At 40.1% G+C, this 22,440-nt stretch overlaps 1 protein-coding gene across 13 annotated transcripts in view; it reads left to right on the top strand.

The window, feature by feature from the left end:
* PARD3B (par-3 family cell polarity regulator beta) overlaps positions 1–22,440 on the top strand; it is a 930,268-nt gene that overhangs the window by 494,733 nt on the left and 413,095 nt on the right. For all 13 annotated transcript variants that reach the window (XM_070581758.1, XM_070581756.1, XM_070581765.1 and 10 more), the window contains 4 exons: positions 5,363–5,488; positions 7,613–7,971; positions 10,344–10,483; positions 11,587–11,715. In XM_070581758.1, coding sequence (XP_070437859.1) covers positions 5,363–5,488; positions 7,613–7,971; positions 10,344–10,483; positions 11,587–11,715 — 754 coding nt within the window. The remainder of the gene's footprint in view (positions 1–5,362; positions 5,489–7,612; positions 7,972–10,343; positions 10,484–11,586; positions 11,716–22,440) is intronic.

Consider the following 22,440-nt stretch of genomic DNA (forward strand, 5'->3'; position numbering starts at 1 on the left):
TTCTACAATTGCACTTAATGATGAAGTACTTTCTTAAAGTATTCTTATCAGTGATGCATAGTAAACAGAATCCTTGGAAAGGATTTTAACATATTGGTGGATGAATTTTGCAACTGAATTTTTTAATGTTCCAAAATACACTTCAATAAGTGAATATAGTAATTCCAAACGGATATTTCCTGATATTCCTCATGTATATAGAACTTAGAATAACAGATATTGTAACATTTTAAGAAGCTGTATCAGAAACATATGTTTTGATGATATTAGCTATTGTAACAAAATGCCGTCGTGCTATTTATTTTTTTCTAAAATAAAATTTAATCAATTAGAAATAATTTACCACGTCCTTTTGAAATTTTAAAGACATTCTATTGCTAAATCCACACTGGTAAATGGTAATTTAGATGGTGTCAGCAATTCGTGAAAGTCATGTCTCCCTAAATGGACATAAAGCTTGTTTTACTGATGGAAATTACAGTGTGTGCCTGAGAGTCCACAACAGAACTATTATGACAACCTTACAAAACTAGTATTAGATATTATGTCACTTTTCAATGAGATCACTGCCTGTAGCACTAGTTGATATTGACAAGGGGTATCAGACACAAGAAAATTAGTTTCTCACTCATATGACATGATTTTAGTTAATTTGCTGAATTTATTTTCTTAAATGCATCATTGAAAAGGCAGAACACTTTATTTTAGCTTCGGAGATCAAAGACCAGAAAAGTCAGCTTATTTTCTCAAGGTCACACACAATCCAGATCTCCTGACTTGCCTGCACTCCATTGCTCTTTCTAGAACAAGGATTTTCCCAAAGGTTATATAGTATTAATTTACTGGTTCCAAATATTTGTTCAGTTCAGTCTGCCATATAGCGAGAAGAGCAGATTTAGTCATGATATTTTGGTTGGCATCATTTTCAGCAGGTAGCCATCTGCTACCTATAATTGCAAAGTCATCACCTTTTTTCGCAAATAACATCTGATGCCAAGCTTTTGCTGGAATGAATGTTCCCTAAAAAGAAATGAACTGAAAAGCTGGTGGCTCTTATTGTCTCATTTCCTGTGTGTGCTAATAAGCGTGTTTATAAATGTTATGGGTTATGGCACAGGACAAGCTGAGGTTGTTTTTGATAGACAGGGAGAGTATTTACCCAGTTGTCATGAGAAATTCTAATGGCTTTTGGCAGAAGTGTACTGATCGAGCTCTGTGAAATACCAGAGCTGTTAAATTACTAGGCCCTTTAGCTTAATGGAGCTGGAATAGAAACACAAGATCATCCCACTTTCCAAAACATGAAGAAATATACAATGTGACAGTCACCATCCTTCATTTTCAGTAGTTCGGAAAACAGGTTGACCCCGTAGACCAGAAATCACCTTCTCTGACTTCAAATGAAGGAAACACACGAGAATTGATTGGTTCCCTCCCTTTCCTTCCTGTGCCTGATTTCGAGCACACGCCTTGTAGGACGGTAGAGAGAGTGCTGGCCTTGGATGCAGAAGGGTGGGATTTGCATGTCTGTGTTCTCTTTTATAACCTTGGGCAGGTCCCCTAAACCTGCCTCTTGTGAATTTCTACTTCACATGAAGGTTGTGGGGATTAAATGACATTAAAAATGTGAAAGCTCCCTGTAAAACACACAGCATATGAATGTGTACATTATCGGTATTGTTATTATTTTGGCTAAAACAGAAAAGCCTGGTTCAGAAATGAACTTCTATAAGTTCATGGTCAACAATTCAGTAACTTGGCGAAATAGTTGTATAATATTTTTTTGCTCTCCACTTGTATTATAGAAAGGAAATTTAATTAAAAGCATTAAAAATAATATGGAAGTGGAGACATGAGCCAATAAAAGTTAAGAAGTAATGAGTACAGGCTGAAATAGCACACTTAACTCAACCCATGTGTCTAGATGCAACTGGGTGTAGAGCGTGTCAGACAAGAGTCTGAATTCATAGTGCCATATGGCTTCACTGTGGGCAGGGGGAGGGGGTGAGTTGAGGTCATAGCAGTATACTTAGTTCTTAATTTCCTTCAATTTATTGGTTTGTGTCATTATTTTAAATTAGAATTTACATTTAATTATTTACTAAGACTACTGTAATTGGCTTTGCCTCCAATTTCTTTTTTATTTTTTTTCTTTTAGATAAATACTGCCACACCTGTTGTGGAATCAGAAACCTAATCTAAGTTAGCACACCCTGAGTACCATGTAGTGGCCGCTGTAGAGAGACGGCCCCAGTGGATTCCTTAGAGACCGCAGCACAGGTGCCGAAGGCCTCCTGTGTGGAGGGCCACTAGCTTGCTGGTAGAAACAAAGCAAATATCCAAAACACTGAGTTGCTGCAAGTAAAAAGCAACTTAATTCATTTATTTTTTAAAAAGTAATGTGGTTTTGTTTTAAGAATTAAAAGCATGAAATCTAATTGTTTTTCAGTAAGTAAAGATAATATAACATAGCTCCGTTTCATAGTAAAGACAACTAAATATGAAAGAGAAGAAGGAAGGGATGGGTGAAGAGTAACACATAACGTGAGGAGAGGAGATGTTTAGACAAAAATGCTAAGCTAGTAGAATGGCTGAGGCGTGTGACACAGTGAGAGAAGTGGAAGGGGGCAAGGAGAGGGCGGGTTGGTGCTGAAGTGATTATTAGAAGAGCAAGAAGCAATTGTTACCCTCTTATTCTGTGGGGCTGTGACTTTCGGCATCCTTTATCAGTGCTCATTAATGTGAAGGAACTGGTTCGTCTCAGCCTCGACAACATTAATCTTTAAATCCTGAGAATTGTGGTCCCAAATGAGAAAGCCACCACAGCCCACCCGTTTGGGGCCGTGAGGATAATGAGAGACTCTCTTCTGAGTCTTCGATACTGGTCTGGATGAAACCACACTGGAGGGAATTCAACCCCTTCCATGGAATAGAGAAGGCAGGAGTGGTGTGTTGCCAGGAACCAAACTAATAAGATCAGTCAGTTTTACACTGAACCAGAATTACCTCTGACACATAGGTTTTACAGTTGGGCTTATGCTGTCAATAAATTTTTCACGGAAAATCAGGTTATTTAGATCGGTGAGGTTCACATAGCATACTCCAGCTGTAATATGCCAGCTAAATTGCAACCCAGTGGCCTGAAAGAATTAATTCATCTCCCAAAATGTGAAATTAAATCCTAGGGAGTAACATTACATGACTGATGATGTACTGAATTAAATTAAAGGAAGACTTGAATGCTTGTTAAAAAAATACCGCTTACATAAACTTGTTTATAACCACATGTGAGCCTCCTAATGGATCGTGCAGTTGTGAATACACCATAACAAAAATCCAAAACGTGAACTATTAGGGGATTTTTTAATTTAGGAAAGAAACACTATTTTGTTCTTTTTTTTTTTTTTGCATGTCAAATAGTTTAATTTTTAATATCATGTTACGAGATTAAGGTAGGATTAGTATCTTAAAAATATTAATTTGAATCTCAGATCCTTTATCAAATAGTAGCTGTGGCCCCTTTTCTCTTTCACACAGAATATGATTAATCTATGAACCTACTAGAACTAGGAAATGAAGCGTGGCCCCTCACCACACACTGTGCCTGTGACCCTGAGCCTTCCCGGCAGTAGGTGGCGGGACAACTTGCTCTTCTCTCACCTACCTTAGCGTCCTGTACTCATTCAGCATTGTTGAAGGAGAGATCTGAGCACCACCGCCAGGCCTCTCCTCTTGCTGTCTGGACATGCCATGAGCTCATTTCACAAGACTGAGGCCATGGAGGCAGAGGCCTCACTTTGGAGCAACTGCAAACAGGAAGATGGGTTTCTCCTCCACTTTCACTAGAGGCTGCCCTTTTTCCATGGCTCACCCTATTAGTCACACATAAAATATGCTCATATTTTATTAAGATTTGAGGTTTAATGCAAAGGGACTATGTAATAGCACATGAGGCCCACACACAAAAGAGTGAAAAAGTAGAAAAACAAGAGGACAAGGGAAGGGAAGATAGCAGTTTCTGCACCCAGCCCAGCAGATTCCTCTTAGAGGACGTATCTGTCTTTCTCACTCTGGGACACAGCGAGGACCCAGACATGCCACCAGAAGAAGAGAAATCCCTCAAGTGAGAAATAGCCAAAATATACACAAATTTTGTTTCTTTTAGTTTTTAGTTTAGATGCTACCAATAGGTAACAGAGTTGCACACACACACACACACACACACACGTATATAAAATTTCTTCTTTATTTCTACTGATGTAGTTTTCTTTCTCTTCTCCTGTTTTTCCAATCCCCCTTCCTCCCAGACTGTAAGCCACAGCCACAAAGCACCAGGAGCCTCTGGGTGTCTTCTCCGAATCCAGACCCTTCCTGGTTGAAATTTTAGACAACTCTTCCCAGAGCCCTGCCTTCCTCATGTCACTGTCTTGCTCAGAAGCAGCGGGTGGTGGGTGTACAACTCCAGCCTCATCAGATTAAGTCCATCATGTGGTGTTCAGGGCCCTGCCATGTGGCACAGGCCTCCCACTGGGCGTCGGCTCCCTGCCCTGCTCCTCACACGCACGCTCACACAAAGGCACGGGGCCCAGCCAGCCTCCGTGAATGTTCTCTCCTCCTCGCCAAATCCTACTCATTCTTCTGATCTAGTTGACATCCCAGTTTCTCCCCAAATCCTTCTATGAAGACTCTAGGCTTATTGACATCTCCAGTTTTTAAATTTCTACTATGCTTGGAGCCTGTACTGACCAATTGTCCTGGTCCTATGGCCTTGTCTCATTCTCCTCCATTCTGAGCACATAGAAAATAACCTGTACTTGATTCAGTGGCTCCAGCAAATGGGACTGAACTTCTTTCTAAACTGAGGAATATAATCTCTGCTTAAATGTTTACTTCTTGAACTGCAAGTTATTGAAACAGATAGTAAGACTGCAAAAAATTGCAGTGGATACCTAACCCTCTCCCATTACTAAACTTCCAGTTGCCCCCTTGGCGCTGACTCAGACTTGCTCATTACAGTTGGCCCTTCTCTGAACCACGAGTTCTTCATGTCCTGCACCCCACTGAGCTACTGGCCTCTCCTCAGTGTACTGCAAGCGTGAGAAATGGGATCGTAGATTAATGCACTCTGCTGGGTGTTTATGTAGATTTGTCTTGAAGGGCCTTTTCTCTTTTAGTGAGTTGTGTTTTATGTTTTTGGGGGGATTTTTTGCTAAGGATTTAAATAACACACGTTTGCCTGAATATAAAGCATAATTTCTTTCATAAATAGAAATCAAGACTTATTTCTGAATAGTTGCAAGTGGAGAAATAATTAGCATATTATTATTCGGTAATTCTGTTTCAACCTAAATTTTGCATTTAGGATTCTAGGACTCTTCATCCGTGGCATTGAAGAAAACAGCAGGTCCAAGCGGGAGGGCCTGTTTCACGAAAATGAATGTATTGTAAAAATCAACAATGTGGACCTCGTAGACAAAACCTTTGCTCAGTAAGCATTTTTCCATTTGTTTATTTACTTTGTTGATCCCTAGAATGCTTATGATCATTACTAAGCTCATTATGATCAAAACCGTAGGTAGCATTTCTGGTCAGTTCCCTTTGATTGACCCCAGAATGCCCATTTTCAAATCATGCTCTGCGTTAGCACGCTCAAGGGTGGCCCGCACGTGGCCCCGACAGCCTCCAGAACGGTGGCCTGCAGAAGGCAGCGAGCCCTCCTGCCTGGCTGTTTTTCTGGGGCATTGAGAGATGGGTTTGTTTTTCTTGGGCTATGGGTCACTTAGATTGGAATTTAATGACTCTTTTCACAGACTGTTAGTTCAGCTTATTAATTAACTTACTTGGTGTCACAGTCTTCCTTAAACTAAATATCTCTGAGAGATGCCTGTGAGGACTCACCAAATAATAGAAACAAATGGAAAGAGTTAAAATGCTCTCCCTCAAGAAATCATTTCTCTGCATGTGAAAATGTTATGGGAATAGGTTCTTGTACCTAAGAATTAGAGTATGTGGCAGGCTGCATACGTTTTTTCAAATGTATGTTGGCATTGCAGTGGGATTCTGGAACAAGGGAATAAATATGAATTCTCCTTAGTAATATTCACCAACCCCTCCTGTTTCTGACGAAAACCACTCGTAATATATCTTCTCTGTGGCCATTAGTTGTCAATATTGGGGGCGGGAGTGGTTCTGGGTGGGAGTTGTAGGTTGTGGGAGGGCAGTGGGCACTGGCTGCTTAAGTGTGGAAAGCAATGAAGCCTTAAGAGTCTATTTTTGAAAATAATGAATAATAGACAATATTATAATTATTATTAATAATGATGTTATTTTTATATACCCCTGTGCTTTTTACAAGGGCTTGATAGATAGGAAAGGCAGACAGTTTATGCCTATTGTATAGGGGTGGAAATTGAGGCTCATAAAAGTTCAGCATGGAGTTAGTGTGGAGTACAAACTGACCTCTGGTCCAGGAACTGACCAGAGGAGCTGGGCTGTCTACGTGAAATCTTCTCCCTCCTCCGCTAACAATGTAGGGTATCACACACTTCAGTAAGGTATATTTTTTCTGAAGACGAATAAGTGTGGAGGTGGCATTCCAGGTTGGGATGGCGGTTCCACTGTTGTCAGTGAATCAGGCATCTTCCATCTTTCTGCTTTGCCAGCCTTACCACGTGGCTACTGTCTTTAAGTTGTGTCATGGTCACAAGATGGCTGCTGGAGTTCCTTGCGTCACTTCTGAGTTTCAAGAAATAGGAAAGAGAAACAAGATAACAAAAAAGTTTCTGCCTCCCAGATGAGCCCACTTTCCTCTAATCCCCCTTCACTTACAGCTCATTGGCAAGAAAGGCGGGGAAGGGTAGTTATTTACCTAGTTGTAAGGCGTAAGAAGGCATAAGGAAGGAGAGGAAAAGTCGTAGGAAATTTGAGGAAAAACACAAAGGGCTAAGACAAAAAGCAACAAATAGAGGTGTATAATAGAATAAAAGGGAGGGTGCATATTGGATCGACCATCCACTGTGACATTCAGCTCCACCAGCGCATCTGCGAGATGTCTTGGAGAGGAAATCTTGGACTTCTAGAACACGACTCGTGTTAGAGAAGACCTGTGCTTTAGAATGCGGCCCTAAAAGGAGACCAATTGATAATCTGATCAATACTACAAAATGATTTTTTTCACCTAAAATTAAAGCCTCCTTTTCTGTTTACTTCAGTAATCACTTCTGGATAGATGTTCCGCTTTAGAAATACTTAAAAACTGTGGGTCATTAGATGAGTTACTTAATCTCGGAGCCTCAATTTCCTCATTTTGCAAAATGAGAGCTAATTATACTTAGCTAAGATTAAATGAGAAGATGAATTAAGAAGGTTGTTAAGAAGATTCAGTGAGAGAAGTATGCATGTTAACAATGCCTGTGTAGCCCAGTGTGGGGGCACCTAGTGGGCAAGTCATAAGTGTCACCTAGCCCTTAGTCAGCAAAGTCGTGTTGGCGGTAATGGTGATGCCACCTCCCGTGCTTGCACTGCTCCACTGCTCCCGTTGCCACGAGGTGGGCCGAGTTCGACTGTGTGCTAGAACACAGTATCCTTACACATTTCCTGCCTCTCCTCCAAGGGCTCAGGATGTCTTCCGCCAGGCAATGAAATCTCCCAGTGTGCTCCTCCATGTGCTTCCACCTCCAAACCGGGAACAGTATGAAAAATCTGTCATTGGACCTCTCAACATTTTTGGTAACAATGATGGCGTTTTGAGAACGAAGATGCCGCCTCCTGTCCATGGAAGATCAGGAATAAAGACAGTTCATCTCACAGGAGCAGGCAGTCCTGGAGAAGATGCCTCAACTTCCATTCCACAAAGCAGGAGCCCTCGAGTACCTAGAGGCGGTAGAAATGCATCCTCGCCCTCACTCTCCCCTCTCCTGGGGTTTGGCAGCAAGAAAAATGCAAAGAAAATTAAGATTGACCTAAAGAAAGGTAATTATTAAATTATGCTTAATAGCATTCTATTATTGTAACATGTAAAATTGGTTAAGGGAAATGCATTAAGGCTAATTTTGTTAATTCTTCTTTCATTTAACTGTACCAAAGAATAGATTTAAGTGTATACTTATGTAACTTAAATTTCTTGAAATTGTTGTCCTTCCTTATTCTTTTCTTCTGGAGAGTGTAGATTATTGAAAACAAAATAGTCAAGACATGTTGGGGAGTGGTAAAGAATCATTGCAAAATTGCGAGAAACAGAGCAGTATTGTATCACAACTTAATACTAAACAGGTGCTAAAATTAAGCTGTCCCTGTTTTGAGCAAGATTTGTGATTTTTGAAGCATCCTTTAGGCCAAGTCCAAAAAGCGTATTGTTTCGGGTTCTCCACGTGGTTTCAGACCAGCAGAAAATTTACTCCTCAGAAAGTAAATATGTGATAATTGTTAATTTCAGTCATTCAACATTGAAAACAATTTTTCAAAACATGCGTACAAAAGCATCTGTAACCTTTCCTGTCTTCATCTTTTTCAGCTTTTCTACCTGTTTCAAGCACAGATCAATGAGACTAGATCATGTGCGTGCATGCATATTTATGCAATATTATATACACACAAGTATTCATGCACTTCTGTGCTTCTGTTTATTTTGTAACTTCTTCTGATAATCCCTTCCCACACGGTAAACTTCTGAAATCCTACACGACTTTCAAGGCGCAATTCAAAAGAAACCAAGATCTCATAGATTTCTGTTGGATAGTAGAGAATTTAATGATCATGTGGTACTTTTAGGATACTTAATAATATATATCAAAAGCAAATCACATGTACCTTTGATAGAGATTATTCTGAAAGATCCTCTGGTCAAAATTTCAACCCCCTATAAGAAGTCTATACTGGGAAGAAAATGTATTGACTAGGAGGCACAAATATTCTGAAGTGCTTAGCAATTAGGCTTTTATATATATGCATCAGTTGTGTTTTCCCTACGAATTATCCAGCTATGTATAGACATGGGATCGAGTGCTTTGAGGAAAGATGAATCAGACACAGAATGAGACCTTAAAAATCCATCAGAAGGCCTTGAATGCAAAAATAAAGAATAAAACATCACAGCTGTACTTTGGGAAGATTAATCTGACAGCAAAAAGAGACACTGAAGAAGAGACCAAACAACAAAAGATCAGTTAAGGGTGCATTGCATCTGTCTAAATGTAATATGTATGCCTTAATGGCTGCCTAGATATGCGAAGGAAGAGAAAGAGGGAATACAGTTATTGCTGAGGTTTTCAGCTAGGACGGCTTGTACAATGAGGATGCCATTGCTAGAAACTAGAATTTTAAGTAGCTGAGGATATTTGAAAAGGCCAGCATCTGGAGTGGAGAAGCAGTTTGTAGGAAAGTTTGAAGCACTGGTGAAAGTATGTGCATGGTGATATCTAGGTAGCTGACACCGGAGGGATTGGGTCAGACAAAGAGATTCAAGTGGCTTCCATAGGGAGATGGTAGCTTGGCTTCTTTTTTGCTTCTTTCAAGGGAGGTGGCCAAAGCAGAGCATCTAGAGGACAGATCCTTGGAGAACATCTATGTTTGTGTGGGAGAACAGTGGGTGAGAGAGAGACACAGACAGACATGATGTGATCAGAGGTAGGAAATAAAGATATGAAAACCGTGGGGGGAGTTCATGTCAGGAAGATGATTGATGGGAAGTGTCAAAGGTAGAGAAGGGGAAAGATCAAGAGTAGAAGGAATTACTGGATGTGGTCATGGGTAGGTCGTTCATGATGGAAGACTGAAGAAGCAGTAGATGGAGGAAGGATTCTTTAGGGTAGAGGAATCTGAGCACACCTTTAGATAGAGGGAAAAAATAGACTGGAAGAGAGAGATTGGAGATACAAGAGAATGGGGCAGGGGCAGCAAGCATGAGTGAGGGGACAGTGGGATGCAGTATACAAGGAGTGGATGCTCAGCCAGAGGGGAGCTGCAGGTGGGCTGGCCCATTGAGAGCCTGGCGGATGCTGTCAGATGGGCTTTTGCTCCTCAGGAAAGTAGGAAGTCAGGTTACGGTTTCCTGAGAAGCCTCCCATGTGTATGGATAACATATGGCATTTCTTCTAGGACCTTAATAAAAGAAAGTGTTACACATCTGTATTGGGCCCTAAATTCACCTTGATACCATCGTGACCGTCAGGAGCTGCAATCTGTGTTTGACACCAGAACAACTGAAGTGTATTTAAAATATTTTCCCGAATGTAAATATGTCACTCATTCTACATTAATCTAAATAAGTAGATTTTACTGTAAGATTGAATGTAGTATTACTCCTGTGTAAGATGACCATGCATTTTCCTGATCTTGTACGCTAGGCCCTGAAGGACTTGGTTTCACTGTTGTTACCAGAGACTCTTCCATACATGGTCCTGGTCCCATTTTTGTAAAAAACATTTTACCAAAGGGAGCAGCAGTAAAAGATGGCCGCCTGCAATCAGGGGACAGAATCTTGGAGGTAAGAACTAGAAATAGTATCTTCCATAAAATATTTATTGGTGTTTAAATCAATAAGTATATAAACATATATATTAAATTTGAATACAATATATTGAGAATTATTTCTTGTAGACAAGATAAGGACTTTAATTAGAAAACTAGTTAATGTGAAGCCTAACTTTATAAGTCCCCAGTAAGAGCAGTTGATGTGGGGCCAAATAATACTGAAAAGTTTTCCCTATCTTCTCTTTCTTCTACGTCTTAGTGTCCCTGGGGAATTTGGATCAGATCCAAAAGTCCATCATTTATTCAATTAGGGCTAAGAATTTGAAAGTCATACCAAGCCCTGTAACAGTTCCTTTAAACTTCTTGCAAAGATGGGCCAGTCTGTTTCAAGTTGATCTATGCCTACAGAGAAGTATTTGGAATACCCAAAGCAAGAAGCTTTTTTTTTCATTTCTTTTTGTTTGGTACCACCATCTTCCTGGCTAAATACATATTGTCATTTACTTTTCAAGAAGTCATATTCATGGAAACTGGCTGGTTCCCTTTAACTGTCTCAAGGCATGGAGCAACACTATAGTTTTTTGTGTAGTTCTAGATCATGAAAGAAAATGCACCAAATGACTAATGTTGCTCCAAATTAGAATCTCCAATAATCTGTAGTAACTTGGTGACTGTAATTTTCTAAACGTGGGAAACACTGTAGAATTACAGAGAAAGACTCTATTTCCAGAGGAATTTGCCGTATGATAATGGGCCATTTCCCCTGTTTGTATTATGTAGAAAATGGTGCCAGTTAAGCATTTGAACCTGCATCCTTCCTTTTTGAGGAACCATCTCTGGAATCTGTCAGTTTGATTTCCCCCTCATAAGAATGTAATGTCTTAGGAAAACTGCTGATACTAATTACTGACTGTCCAGCACCACAGTAATCCTGGGCACTATGTTATTATTGGTATTATAAATGTGGTTGGTCTGGGCACATGTGTTCAGTATTCATCTTTTCAGAGCTTTGTTGATCGTGGGAGCCCATTTGCTGCCTACTTTCAAAAACCATCTAGGGTAGAAGGATATAGCAAGTGTTGTAATTGTGGCTGCTTGTATGATTGCATGCATTAGGTAAATGGCAGAGATGTCACTGGACGGACTCAGGAGGAGCTTGTGGCCATGCTGAGGAGCACCAAACAGGGAGAGACAGCATCACTGGTCATTGCCCGCCAAGAAGGAGCTTTTCTGCCCCGAGAGCTGGTAATATTCATATCCCAGTCTCACTGAATTGTCAATGCAGAGCTTACTACACTCTGGGAATTCACAATAGCTGAGAAATGAGTTCTAAATCACAGGCTACATTTGTAGCAAAAATTGAATCACATCAAGAGTATTTTGCCTCATTTGGGGTATCACAGTTTTAGGATGTTGATGTAGTGAGTTGGGTATATGCAAACAGTACTTCTAGGGGACAAATTCAAACACCCTTTCAAGGAAGCAATTTAACAGTATTCAACTAAATACAATAAATACACATACGTTGAGTATGTGCTAGGCCCTATGCAAAACACAGTCAGCAAAAATGCTCGTGGCCCTACCATAGTGCAGTTTGCAGTCTAAAAGGAAATAAAAATATAACCAAGTGATCAAGGTGGTGGAGATTGTGAGAGCAAGCTGCAGAGTGCTCCAGTGACATATAATGGGGACTTGAACCTGGTCTCGAGGGCTGGGAAAGGCATCTCAAGCGTGAGATTTCAAAAGTCTTATTAAAAATGTCTCCCCGTTGACCTAGTAACTACACTTCTAGTAATCAGTCCTAAACTGATCATCAAAGATGTGGAAAAAATTCATGTACATTGATTTTTTTTCCTAAAGTCCTATTTCTTGTAGTGATGTATTGGGCACTGTACAACCAGAAGTATTAGTTAGATAAATAACTGGATAGTTCTCCAGTGAAATATAGTAAGTACTTAAAATGGTCTCTGTGAAGAATTGATAATAACATGATAAAATGTTCCTAGTTTATTATTAAGTAAAAAGTTGGGTATAAAATGATACATGCAGTATGATCAAATTATATTAAAAAGTCAAAAAAAAAAAAGAACTGGTAGGAGATGCACCCAGATTGTTGAGATTATGAAAGATTTTCATTTTCTCATTTTTTTTACAATAAACACATTTTATTATTGAAATATTTACTTAAGAAATCTATAGAAAAGTCAAAGGACTTTTATGGCTAATAAGAAAGAGGAACTGATGTGACAAAAGTATTTTAAATTACCCTTGCTTTTATTTTATTTCCTTTGACTCTATATAGGAAATGATGAAGGCACATGTAGGTAATATGAGAGGTCCAAGGGTGGAATCTTCAGAACAGTGGGGGTTAGTTGAGAAAATTCACTATAGGTGACCTGAAAAAGAAAGTTTAGGATGCATGATAATTGTTATCAAATATGTAAAGAGTTATTGTATGCATTAGAAAGTAAGCCATCTGTTTAACAGTTTATGTCCATTAATTTACTTATGTGTTAATCCAACAAACGGTTTACTGGGGATCTGCCGAGCACTAAGTTTGAGGTTCTTAGGACGCAAAAGTAACGAAGACTGATTTCCTGCCCTCTTTGAGCTTGGACCCAAACAAGTAGTTGGAAGTGATAATGTTACAAGAACTTTCTAACTATTGGAGCTGTCCAAGAAGGAAATGGGTTATTTAGAATATGGAAACAGAGCCTGCCTCACCATCTGTCAAAGATGCTCTAGAAAAAATTCTCCCATTGATACAGGGATAAGACTAGAAAACCTCTACGATATCTACTCTGAGCCTGACATTCTGTTACATGTGTTTATATTCACATTTGAATACGTGACCCTCCTGAGTCACCTCTCACAGGTATTAATGCTCGTTAGCGCTGGCCAAAGGATCCTCCCTCCATGTTTCTATGGCATGGGGTTTCCTTTTGCCTCTTCCTTTTCTTTCCATCATCTTAGCCATTTTTCCTCATGCCCTATTGTGTGCTTTGGGGAGATCTGTGGTAAAATAAGGAAGGGAAGATATGTTGCCCACTTCCTCTCTTCTACTTGACTCCTCCAAACCCAGCCATTTTGGATGGTAGAATCCTGAATGTCTGTCTCATCTCCTCCCTGAGGCTCCTCACTTTTCCTAAAGAGAAATGCTGCCAAAACTTGAATTCCAGGGTTTTTTTCCCTCTAAATTCAGATGAATTCTTTCTTCACTTCTTTATTTATCCAAAGACCTTCATCTTTTTCTGCAAAGGTCAATGTGAAATGAAGCAATACAAAAGACGGCAGCATGTATTCATAGCAGGAAACCTTCTCACTTCTTGTCCAGTTCTCTGGTTGCTGGAGACAAAAACTTTTAGAAAACCTCAGTGGGACTATGTACTTGTTTCAGGGATGAGAGAACAGGGAAAGAAGTTTTGACCGTGTATCCCATTGAACTATGGTCCTGGAAGGAGTAAAACCCTACCTAGAAAGAGAAACGCTCCAGCCAGCCCCCGCACGTGCAAAAGAACCCAGTGACGGAGCTCCAGCTAGGAACTCAAGACCTCAGGAGCCCCTACTTCCAATCTCATAGTTCCTTATACCCCTTTCCATGTGTCCTCTAGGATTCCCAGCTCTAGAAGCTCTCTTCCTCCCCAAGGTAAGGGAGAAAGGGTGCTGATCTTATTCCAATTTGAAACTCTGAATGCGTTGTCAGTCAAAAACAATTACACCTGGAAGTTACTTAATGGAATAAAAATTTTCAGACTAAAGAGAGCTGAAAGAATCAGTGAGTCCAACTCTAATTTTGTAGTTGAGCAAACCAAGGTCCAGTGTGGCTGAGTAACCTGTCCGTGGCCCCACAATGAGCAGGAACTAGAGGCCTAGGTTTCTTAACACTTGGCATCGTCTCTGGATTTCAGCTCCCTTTACTCAACTTCCACATTCACCACTTATGGTGTGACCTACAGCAGGTCACAAAGTCATACCAAGGCTCAGTTTCCTGGTCTGTATCATAAGATTGTTGTGAGGATTAAACGAGATAATATATGCAAAGCTCTTTGCATAGTTTCCGGCCAGTTGTAAGTTCTCAATATATGTTTGCTGTGATTATTTCTTCTAGTACATTACCACTTCTGTGGTACTGTACACACAAAACTATACTTTAGATACATTATGGGGTTTGCCTAGGACTAACCACTATTTTGAACACTGATTGTTTTCTTTTTTATTATTTTAAAATGTATCCAAAATACTGAACTACAAACAAAATTTTTATAACCAATCAAATCTGTGTCAGGCATCCTGTATATACTATTTCACTCTCATTTAATAGAAGTTAGTAAAATTTGATTTCTATCCCAGAAAGCAACATCATATGCCAAGCCCAGCAGGGAGCGTATTAAATTAATTGTGCAACTGTGAGATTATTAGGGCAAATAATATTTGTTCTCATTGTTTGTAGTTTTATACAAAATTTGGAGGATAAGTGGTTAGTATCCATTCTCTTAGAATTCTCTGGCAAATAGTCTCGACTCTTTAAAAAATATTTGGCTTCTAACTATCCAAATATGTGGAATATTCTTTGGAACCACACAAAGCAAGGGCGTTTGAGGCGTACAAGCGCCTAAGTAATGTGGACCCAGAATCTTTGTTTGGGAGAAATAAGAAATAGTATTCTCTCTCTGGTCCAAATGCCTGCCCTGAGTGCTAAATAGCAAGAACCCTACAGGAAGTTTAAAGAGAGGTCATGTTTGGCATGCGTGGGGCTATTTCAGGGGGAATTACTTCCTAATGTGGCGTGCCCTGGACTATTTCAAAGAGCAAAATGAAGAACCGTGTGCTATGTGATACATCTTTGTGTTTTTCTTTCAAAAAATTGAAGGTGGTTTCACTGTGGTCTCTTCTCCCTTATTGTGATGGATGTACATACTTGACTTTCCATCGAAAATCTGGCAGGATGAAGGAAGGACAGCACTTCCTGCTTTTGTCTTGTTCTATCTCCTTTGAAGAAAACAAACTGTGTTTGTTGTGTTCCTGTCCTGAGACACCGTACTCTCCCTTTTGTTAAGCCTCGCTATTTCATGAGCTCTGTATCGCCTTAACAGCGCTGCTCTGCCTATTTTCTGACACTTAAGTCTTCCTTCCTTCCTCGTTATCACCAGCTTCTTGTAAAGTCTTAACACTTACAGCCGAGGGAGCATGTGGTCAGCAGATACACAGGACATCCCGATACAGGATGGTCTCTCGGATGTGACCCTCTGTCGTTCCAGAGCCCTTAGCATCCATTTCCTGGTCGTTTCTCCTGACCTGCCACATGAGAGAGCTGTGCTGAATTCTTATATTTGCTGGCCCATGTCCTCCTTCCTGAGCAGTTGGTTAGTATCACAAATTTAGCAGCACATTTTGCCAACCTTCTTTCCATCTGTGGCAAGCTGGGTTGAAAATCAATCAGAGAAATGTATGTAATAACATCACAACTATTTAGCTCTTATTAGTATCTTTACCAAAAGAACTGTGCTTCAGAGGTAATCTTTCTAGACTCCCAGCCTGGAAGATCCTTTGATCTCCCCACCCCCCGACTGAGTGAGAGTTTATTAAGGAGGTGTTCACATAAAAAAGATTTCTGCAGAGGGGACTTCAAGATTAGTGTTAGTAATAGAATCGCAAGGTGAAAATGCTGTGTCTGCGTCTGCACTTGAAATGGAAACTTGGCTACTTAATCAGTGGTTTGTTCCGTCTGTTCTGTAAGAGACATAGTCTGCAAGTTCCTTTCCATCCCTGAAACTTGAAATTCTTTTCTTCTCTTGCAAAGTGTCAAATAAAGCTATCTTTCCATTTAGGAAAGATCCTGAAAAACTACATGTTTTCTATTTATTTCATGCCTTTTCTTTTTTACGAGCTTCAGAGAGAGACACACTGTGTTATTTGCCATGTGTGTGCATGTGCACATACGTGTATGTCTTCTTTCGTTTATTGGGGAGGAAGAAATATTCTGCCATTTCTTTGTTAACCTCTTTAATGTTTCATGTTCTGACCTGCTGCCTTATCTTTAAATTATCCTGAAAATCGCAGCAACCCCTGGTGGGTAAAACAAGCTGAGAAAATTTCAAATGTATTTATAATTTCTACCTGCCAAGTTTTCCTGCTATTAAATGCCGGCCTCTGCAAGTGGGATTAACTATATTTCAAGCCAGCAAGTGCTCCTGCCTGGCGAGATTGAGATCCGAAAGTTAGCTGTGTCTGTCATGCTGATTTGACCTTCACTTAGGAATATTGCTTTTGCTGAGAAGAAAATGATGCACACAGGTGTGGAGGCTCCCTTAATCGTTACTGAGCTGAATGGATCCCAACACTGCCATCTTACCAGTCCCTGTGGCCGCCTTAGCAAACGACATGTGGCTCCAACTCCTTCCGGTTTGCTGTATCTTCTTGCTAAGTGAAAAATTCGCATCTTCAAATGTCAAATTATTTAACGTCATGAATCATGCAAGAATTTTGGTTTGAAATCTTAAATGAACCTCATTTAACTGTTACATTATTTTATCCACGTTAGCTATTTGATTCAAATGATTCTGTGCTTAATTAACCAAGGTACTTAAGGAAGAATGAATATTATAGCAGTTATTTGTGGATAAGTAGCAGAAATTGAAGGATGATTTTAGAATGATTTTTCTACCTAAACCAAAGTGCAAGAGTTGTGTTTTAGAATTTAAATAATTATACAAAAACCAAAATGCGTTGCTATGTTCTATAGATTCTCCAAGTAACACAGTTCTAGTGACTTAAGATGGAGTCTTTGCTAAGATATAGTCTCCATTTCTGCTTCTCCCTATAATAATTCCCATTTCTTTCTTACATTTCCATTCAACCAATATGCATTTAATCCTAGTCAAGGCTTTGCAACATGAACTCCAGAAATGAATAAGATGTGTTCCTGTCCTCAAGGAGCTTCTAGCCCATAAGGAAAACAGGTGATGAGTTGACCAAATTATGCAAATAAAGTGTTGTCTGGATTCAAAATTGGGGACCAAGAAAACCTTCAAGAACATAACAGTATTTGAGAAGGATTTTGATGACTGAGTAGGATTTCAAAATGCCGAGCTACAGGGGGAAAGGAAATACCGTCTTCAGACACTCAAAGATTGGAAAATCAAAATACATCGAGAAGATAGTAGGCAGCCCAACTTGACAGATTACTGAGAAAGGGGCTAACGTGAGAAGTAGTGTTGTCTGGAATAAATTGGAAGGGGCCAAGAGATGTTAAGGATACCTGCTAAGAGCTTATTGCAATTCACCAGAATGTAATGGTTACTAGTTGGCATCTGGGATCAGTCAGACCTGGGTTGAATCCAGGCTCTGCCACTGATTGGCTGGATGGCCTTGATTAAGTTACTTCCCTGAGACCCCATTCCTCATCCCTAATATGAGGATCAGATTATTGTTTACTCAAGAGACTGTTTGTTAGCATCAAATGAGATGCATGTGAAGAACTCAACAGCGCACATAGCATGCAGTTCAGCAAATGTTACTTGTTATTGTCATCAGCATGGCTCCTCTGAATGAGAGCTATTAAGTGCGGAGTTAGGGTCTCCCACGCAATGGGAATACAGAGAGAGAGAGGTAGAAAACTTTGTTTTTGGCATCTGATAGATGTTGGGTTGATGGAGTGAGAAAAATCAATAATTTGAAAGTTCTGAGATTGTATATCTAGAGATAGCATTGAAAAATGTACAGGTAGGTTTGGAGGAGAAAATAGGTATTTTTGTCCTAGAATTATATTCCTTTCATGGATTCCAAGCTGGTCTATGGACCAGGGATCGGCAGCATTTTTTTCCTTTTCCCTACTCTTCAGCTATTCCAAGCTTTTCTCAGTTGTTTAAAATGTTACCAGTACCTTCTCTTTGCCAAATATGTGCTATGAGCCTTCCCTCTGCCTAGGACACCCCTCCCATCCCTTTCACCTCACCAGTCCCTAAGGTGTCTCCTTACAGGTCACTGCCGTGGGCAGTGCTTCCTTGAACCCCCAAGTCTGGGCTATGGAGCCCCGTTGAGCTTTCCATTCATATTCAGGACTCCCCTTGCCATGAGCCTGAATCACACACTGTTAACATTTCTCCCTTAGACCTAGGAACTGTAGACAAATAGCAATTAAGAGCCCAGGTTTGCCCGTCTCATGGCCTGAATGTGAATCCCTGCTTTGCAATCTCACCCAAGCTCTCTGTGCTTCAGTTTCCTCATTTGTCAAATGAGGACAATAACAGCACTTACCTTCCATGGTTGTTGTGAGAATTAGCTGAGCACAGAGGCTAACATTTGGTAAGTGTCAAATAATGTTAACTTCTGTTACTTCCTGTGCATGATGCACACTGTATGCTCAGTAAATATTTGTTGACTGAATGAATGAAAGCTGTGCATTATTAAAGCAGATGATATAGAAGGCTGGAAAAAATATTGCTAGGGAGCTACTCCCCTGATCCATATCTAATCTGTATTTAATGCATTATCCAGCCTACTACAATTATTTTCAATCAAATAAAAAATATATGCAGATACTTCCTTAGCTTTCACAGCATTAGCTATCTCTAATTACAGCTACACAAGACAGGGAGGATAAGGATAGTTAATATTGAATGTAAATGACAACGTAGACAGTTGAAATTATCATGAAGACATTTGCATAATCTAGTTGTACAGTTTACTTGTACAGACATAAAAATAATGAGTACCGTTCCTTGTATTTTTAAAATATTAGAAGTATTTTTAAAGTATTAAAGTATTTTTTAAATGCTTCAATCTTGTTTTAAATTTTCAATTTAAATTTAGCAATTTTAAAATGCTACAATAACTTGTTGGAACAATGGTTCTCCAAGTGTGGTCTCAGACCTGCAGTTTAGCATCACCTGAGAACTTGTTAAACATGCAAATTTTCAGGCTCCCTTCAGACCTAAGGAATCAGAAGCTCGAGGGGTGGGGCTCAAAGCTGTGTTTTAACAAGACCTCCCAAGAGTCCAGTTTGAAAACTATTGGAATAGTGGCTTTGTTGTAAAGAGCGTAAGGTCTCCAGCTGACTAGCTTCAATAATAAAATTTTCAACTTTCTATTCTGCAAACAGTGTCTTCTCTGTGAAGAATATTCTGTGCAAATTTCCAGCCCAAATGAGTTGTGTCTCTTTGGCCACGTGCCCCTCATTTTGGCGAAGGGCCAGCACTGAGCACAATCCAGTTACTCAACTCGATTACACCTGATTCATTCGGGCAAACTCAATTGTACTCGACTTTTTCAGGCCCAACTCGATAGTGCTTTAAAATTTCCACCATCAATTTGATTGTGCTCAGAATTTGTTACGTGCCCCCTTGTAACCTGTAGATTCAGACACCTACCAGAGGGAGGTCCTTCTCTGGAAGCTGAGGAGAAGGAGTTGTTGGTATTCGTTTGCGGTAATACCGCCTCCCTCTTCCTTCCGCTTTGTCTCCGACGTGGAAGGCTGGAGGGGAAGGTGTGCCCCTTTGGCCGGTGCCTGGACCGTACCCTACCATCCCCTTCAGCAACCGTGAAGGCATGTCAAAGCTTTCAACGCTCCTAAGAAAGTGACGCTTTAGTTGTTCCGTTTATCTCATTTTAAAGATAGGGAAAATGAGGTACGAAGGGATTGCCCTTTACCAGAATTTATGGTTTGTCAAAATCAGAACTATTTTTTAAGTAAGACTTCTGCCTCCCTGAGGTGAGCATGAGACCTTCTCACTCGCGCTGCGGACCGAGACACCAGGTCCTTAATCTTCACCAGTTTTTTGGATGCGTTCAGTAACCACAAGGCTGAGGGATTAACAGTCATTTGCTACTCCCCAAGAAGTACTTATACCTGAAAGAATTTTCCTGCACCTTGTCAGCAAAATCTAGTCTTGATAAAATAGATGATGATAAATGCTCTGGTTGAGCACTGTTAAAACAGATGGAGGAAGTGCTGGCCATTTTGCCTGGTTGTATGGCTTCCAGGTGTCAGAAAGAAAATACTTAATGTCTTTTATCACAAGACTGGTTTTGTTGGAGATTGGAAGGTGGTGGAAGGAGGAGTGCTCTGTGCTGAAAAGAAGCTCTCATGACATTTCAGAGGACTGGGGCCTAATTACATTCTCTTGCAAAGTTAAGAATGAAGAGCCGTGAGATTTGGCTGTACTCTCATGGCACAGGACATATGTCTTATTAGTGGCCACTGTGGCCATGATTAGGCTTCCGGAGTCTAGAAAAAAGGAAAATATTCTGAATATACATGTTTAAACAGCTCAGAAAAAGGAATGTTGTGACCAACCACAGACTATATCCTTCTCATTATCCTGTTAGCCAAATGTTACCAGTCATTTGTGCCACTGTTGGTATGGAGCAGCTGGATAAGAAAGTGGTTAGACACCTTGGAGGCTGACCTTGATTTGCCTAATTACCCCTATGCCTGTGGTCAGTGCGTTTGGTGTACGATAAGGAAATGCATTCATTTTGTAAAGGATATTTAAAGATTAAGGGGAAAAAAGGTACTGCCTTAATTGATTGTGGCTGACTTTTCCAGCTGTTATCAAAGTAAATACCACGTGTGTGAAACTGCCACTATAGTCCGTTTCATTTTGAAAGTATACTTAGAGGTCTGAACATATTTCATCTGCCTGTTTTTCAGAGAAATGTGTGATCTTTATCATTAAAGAATATCAGCTTAAGATTGCCACTTTTTTTTCCTAAGGGCTGATAAAACAGAGAGAGACACTTGAATAACAATCTGTTGCCACTTACCTCTTCCCATGCCCCGTCCCCAAAGATTCTCTGGGCAATGACTTTTAAATATGTTCTCATTATTTTTAATGAGTGTGCAGAACGTATGACGCATAATGCACCAGTAGGTAGGTGCTCTTTTACTGAACCTGTCAGATATAATAAAACATTGAAGGAGTTAAGATGCACTTTTCTTTAAGATATTGTAATTATTTAAATTAAGATGCCGAAGTACAAATCACATACTATTTCATTCCTACGCTGCCTAAATGAAGCCCCACCATGGTCCTAGTTCTCTCTTTAAAAAAGAATGTTTTATCCCAAACGTTAAAAAGACAAAAGAACATTTAATATTGTCATGTCTCTTTAAGTTTACCCTTCTTTAAATCTGCCCCGTGGCAGGATATTCAATTATAACCGAGTTCAATTATGTTTCCTGGCCACTTATTGAGTTATATGGAGTTTATCACCTAGTCTTTCCGTAATTAATTCTTTGCATTTCTTAGAGGCTTAGGACCTAAGGAAGGATTGTTTAATAGCTGGAAATGTTGTTTCAATTTTCTTAGAGTTCTTCTGTTTCTCTTTTTCCTTCCTCTCTCCTTTCCTGTTTTACTTCTGACCTATCATCCTGCCTTTCTGGAAGCAAATGACACTCAGTCTGGTATCTCTATTGCAGGATGTCTTTATTTCTCCGTTGCATTAAAATGCCAAATGGTGATGGAGAGGAAGGTAAGAGTATACTACGTTAACTCACATTAAAATGCCAGGTGGTAGGAGAAGATGATAGTAGAAGGAGAAAAACATCAGCCCCAAGAAGAACAGAGGCCCCCCTTGCTAGTCGTTACTGTGTACGTGTTGGACCTGTGGCTCCTGGTTTGCGGAGCTGTCGGCCTTGGCCCCCTGCAGGTGTGTTAGAGACTTTCTGCCTGACTCGAAAGGCCTCACCTCTCCCTTCTCTCCTTCCCAGCAGCTACATATTTCATCTAGAGACCTTTGACTTTCCACTGGAGAGGAAAAACACACAGAGACAAACAAGTGAAAAAACCCAAAATGACAAAACAAAATAACACCCAACCAAAACATCTACCCCTGGGTTGCTTGCACGCCATCTCCCTGAAACCAATGCTTCTCTTCCTTGATGCTCAGAAAGACTGATGGTGAGGAGAATTGTCTTCTTGGGTCCCCGTTTCCCTCCATTTCTGGGTCCTCACTGATGATAACAGGACC

The sequence above is a fragment of the Equus przewalskii genome, chromosome 17, assembly GCF_037783145.1.
Source record: "Equus przewalskii isolate Varuska chromosome 17, EquPr2, whole genome shotgun sequence".
Taxonomy (NCBI): domain Eukaryota; kingdom Metazoa; phylum Chordata; class Mammalia; order Perissodactyla; family Equidae; genus Equus; species Equus przewalskii.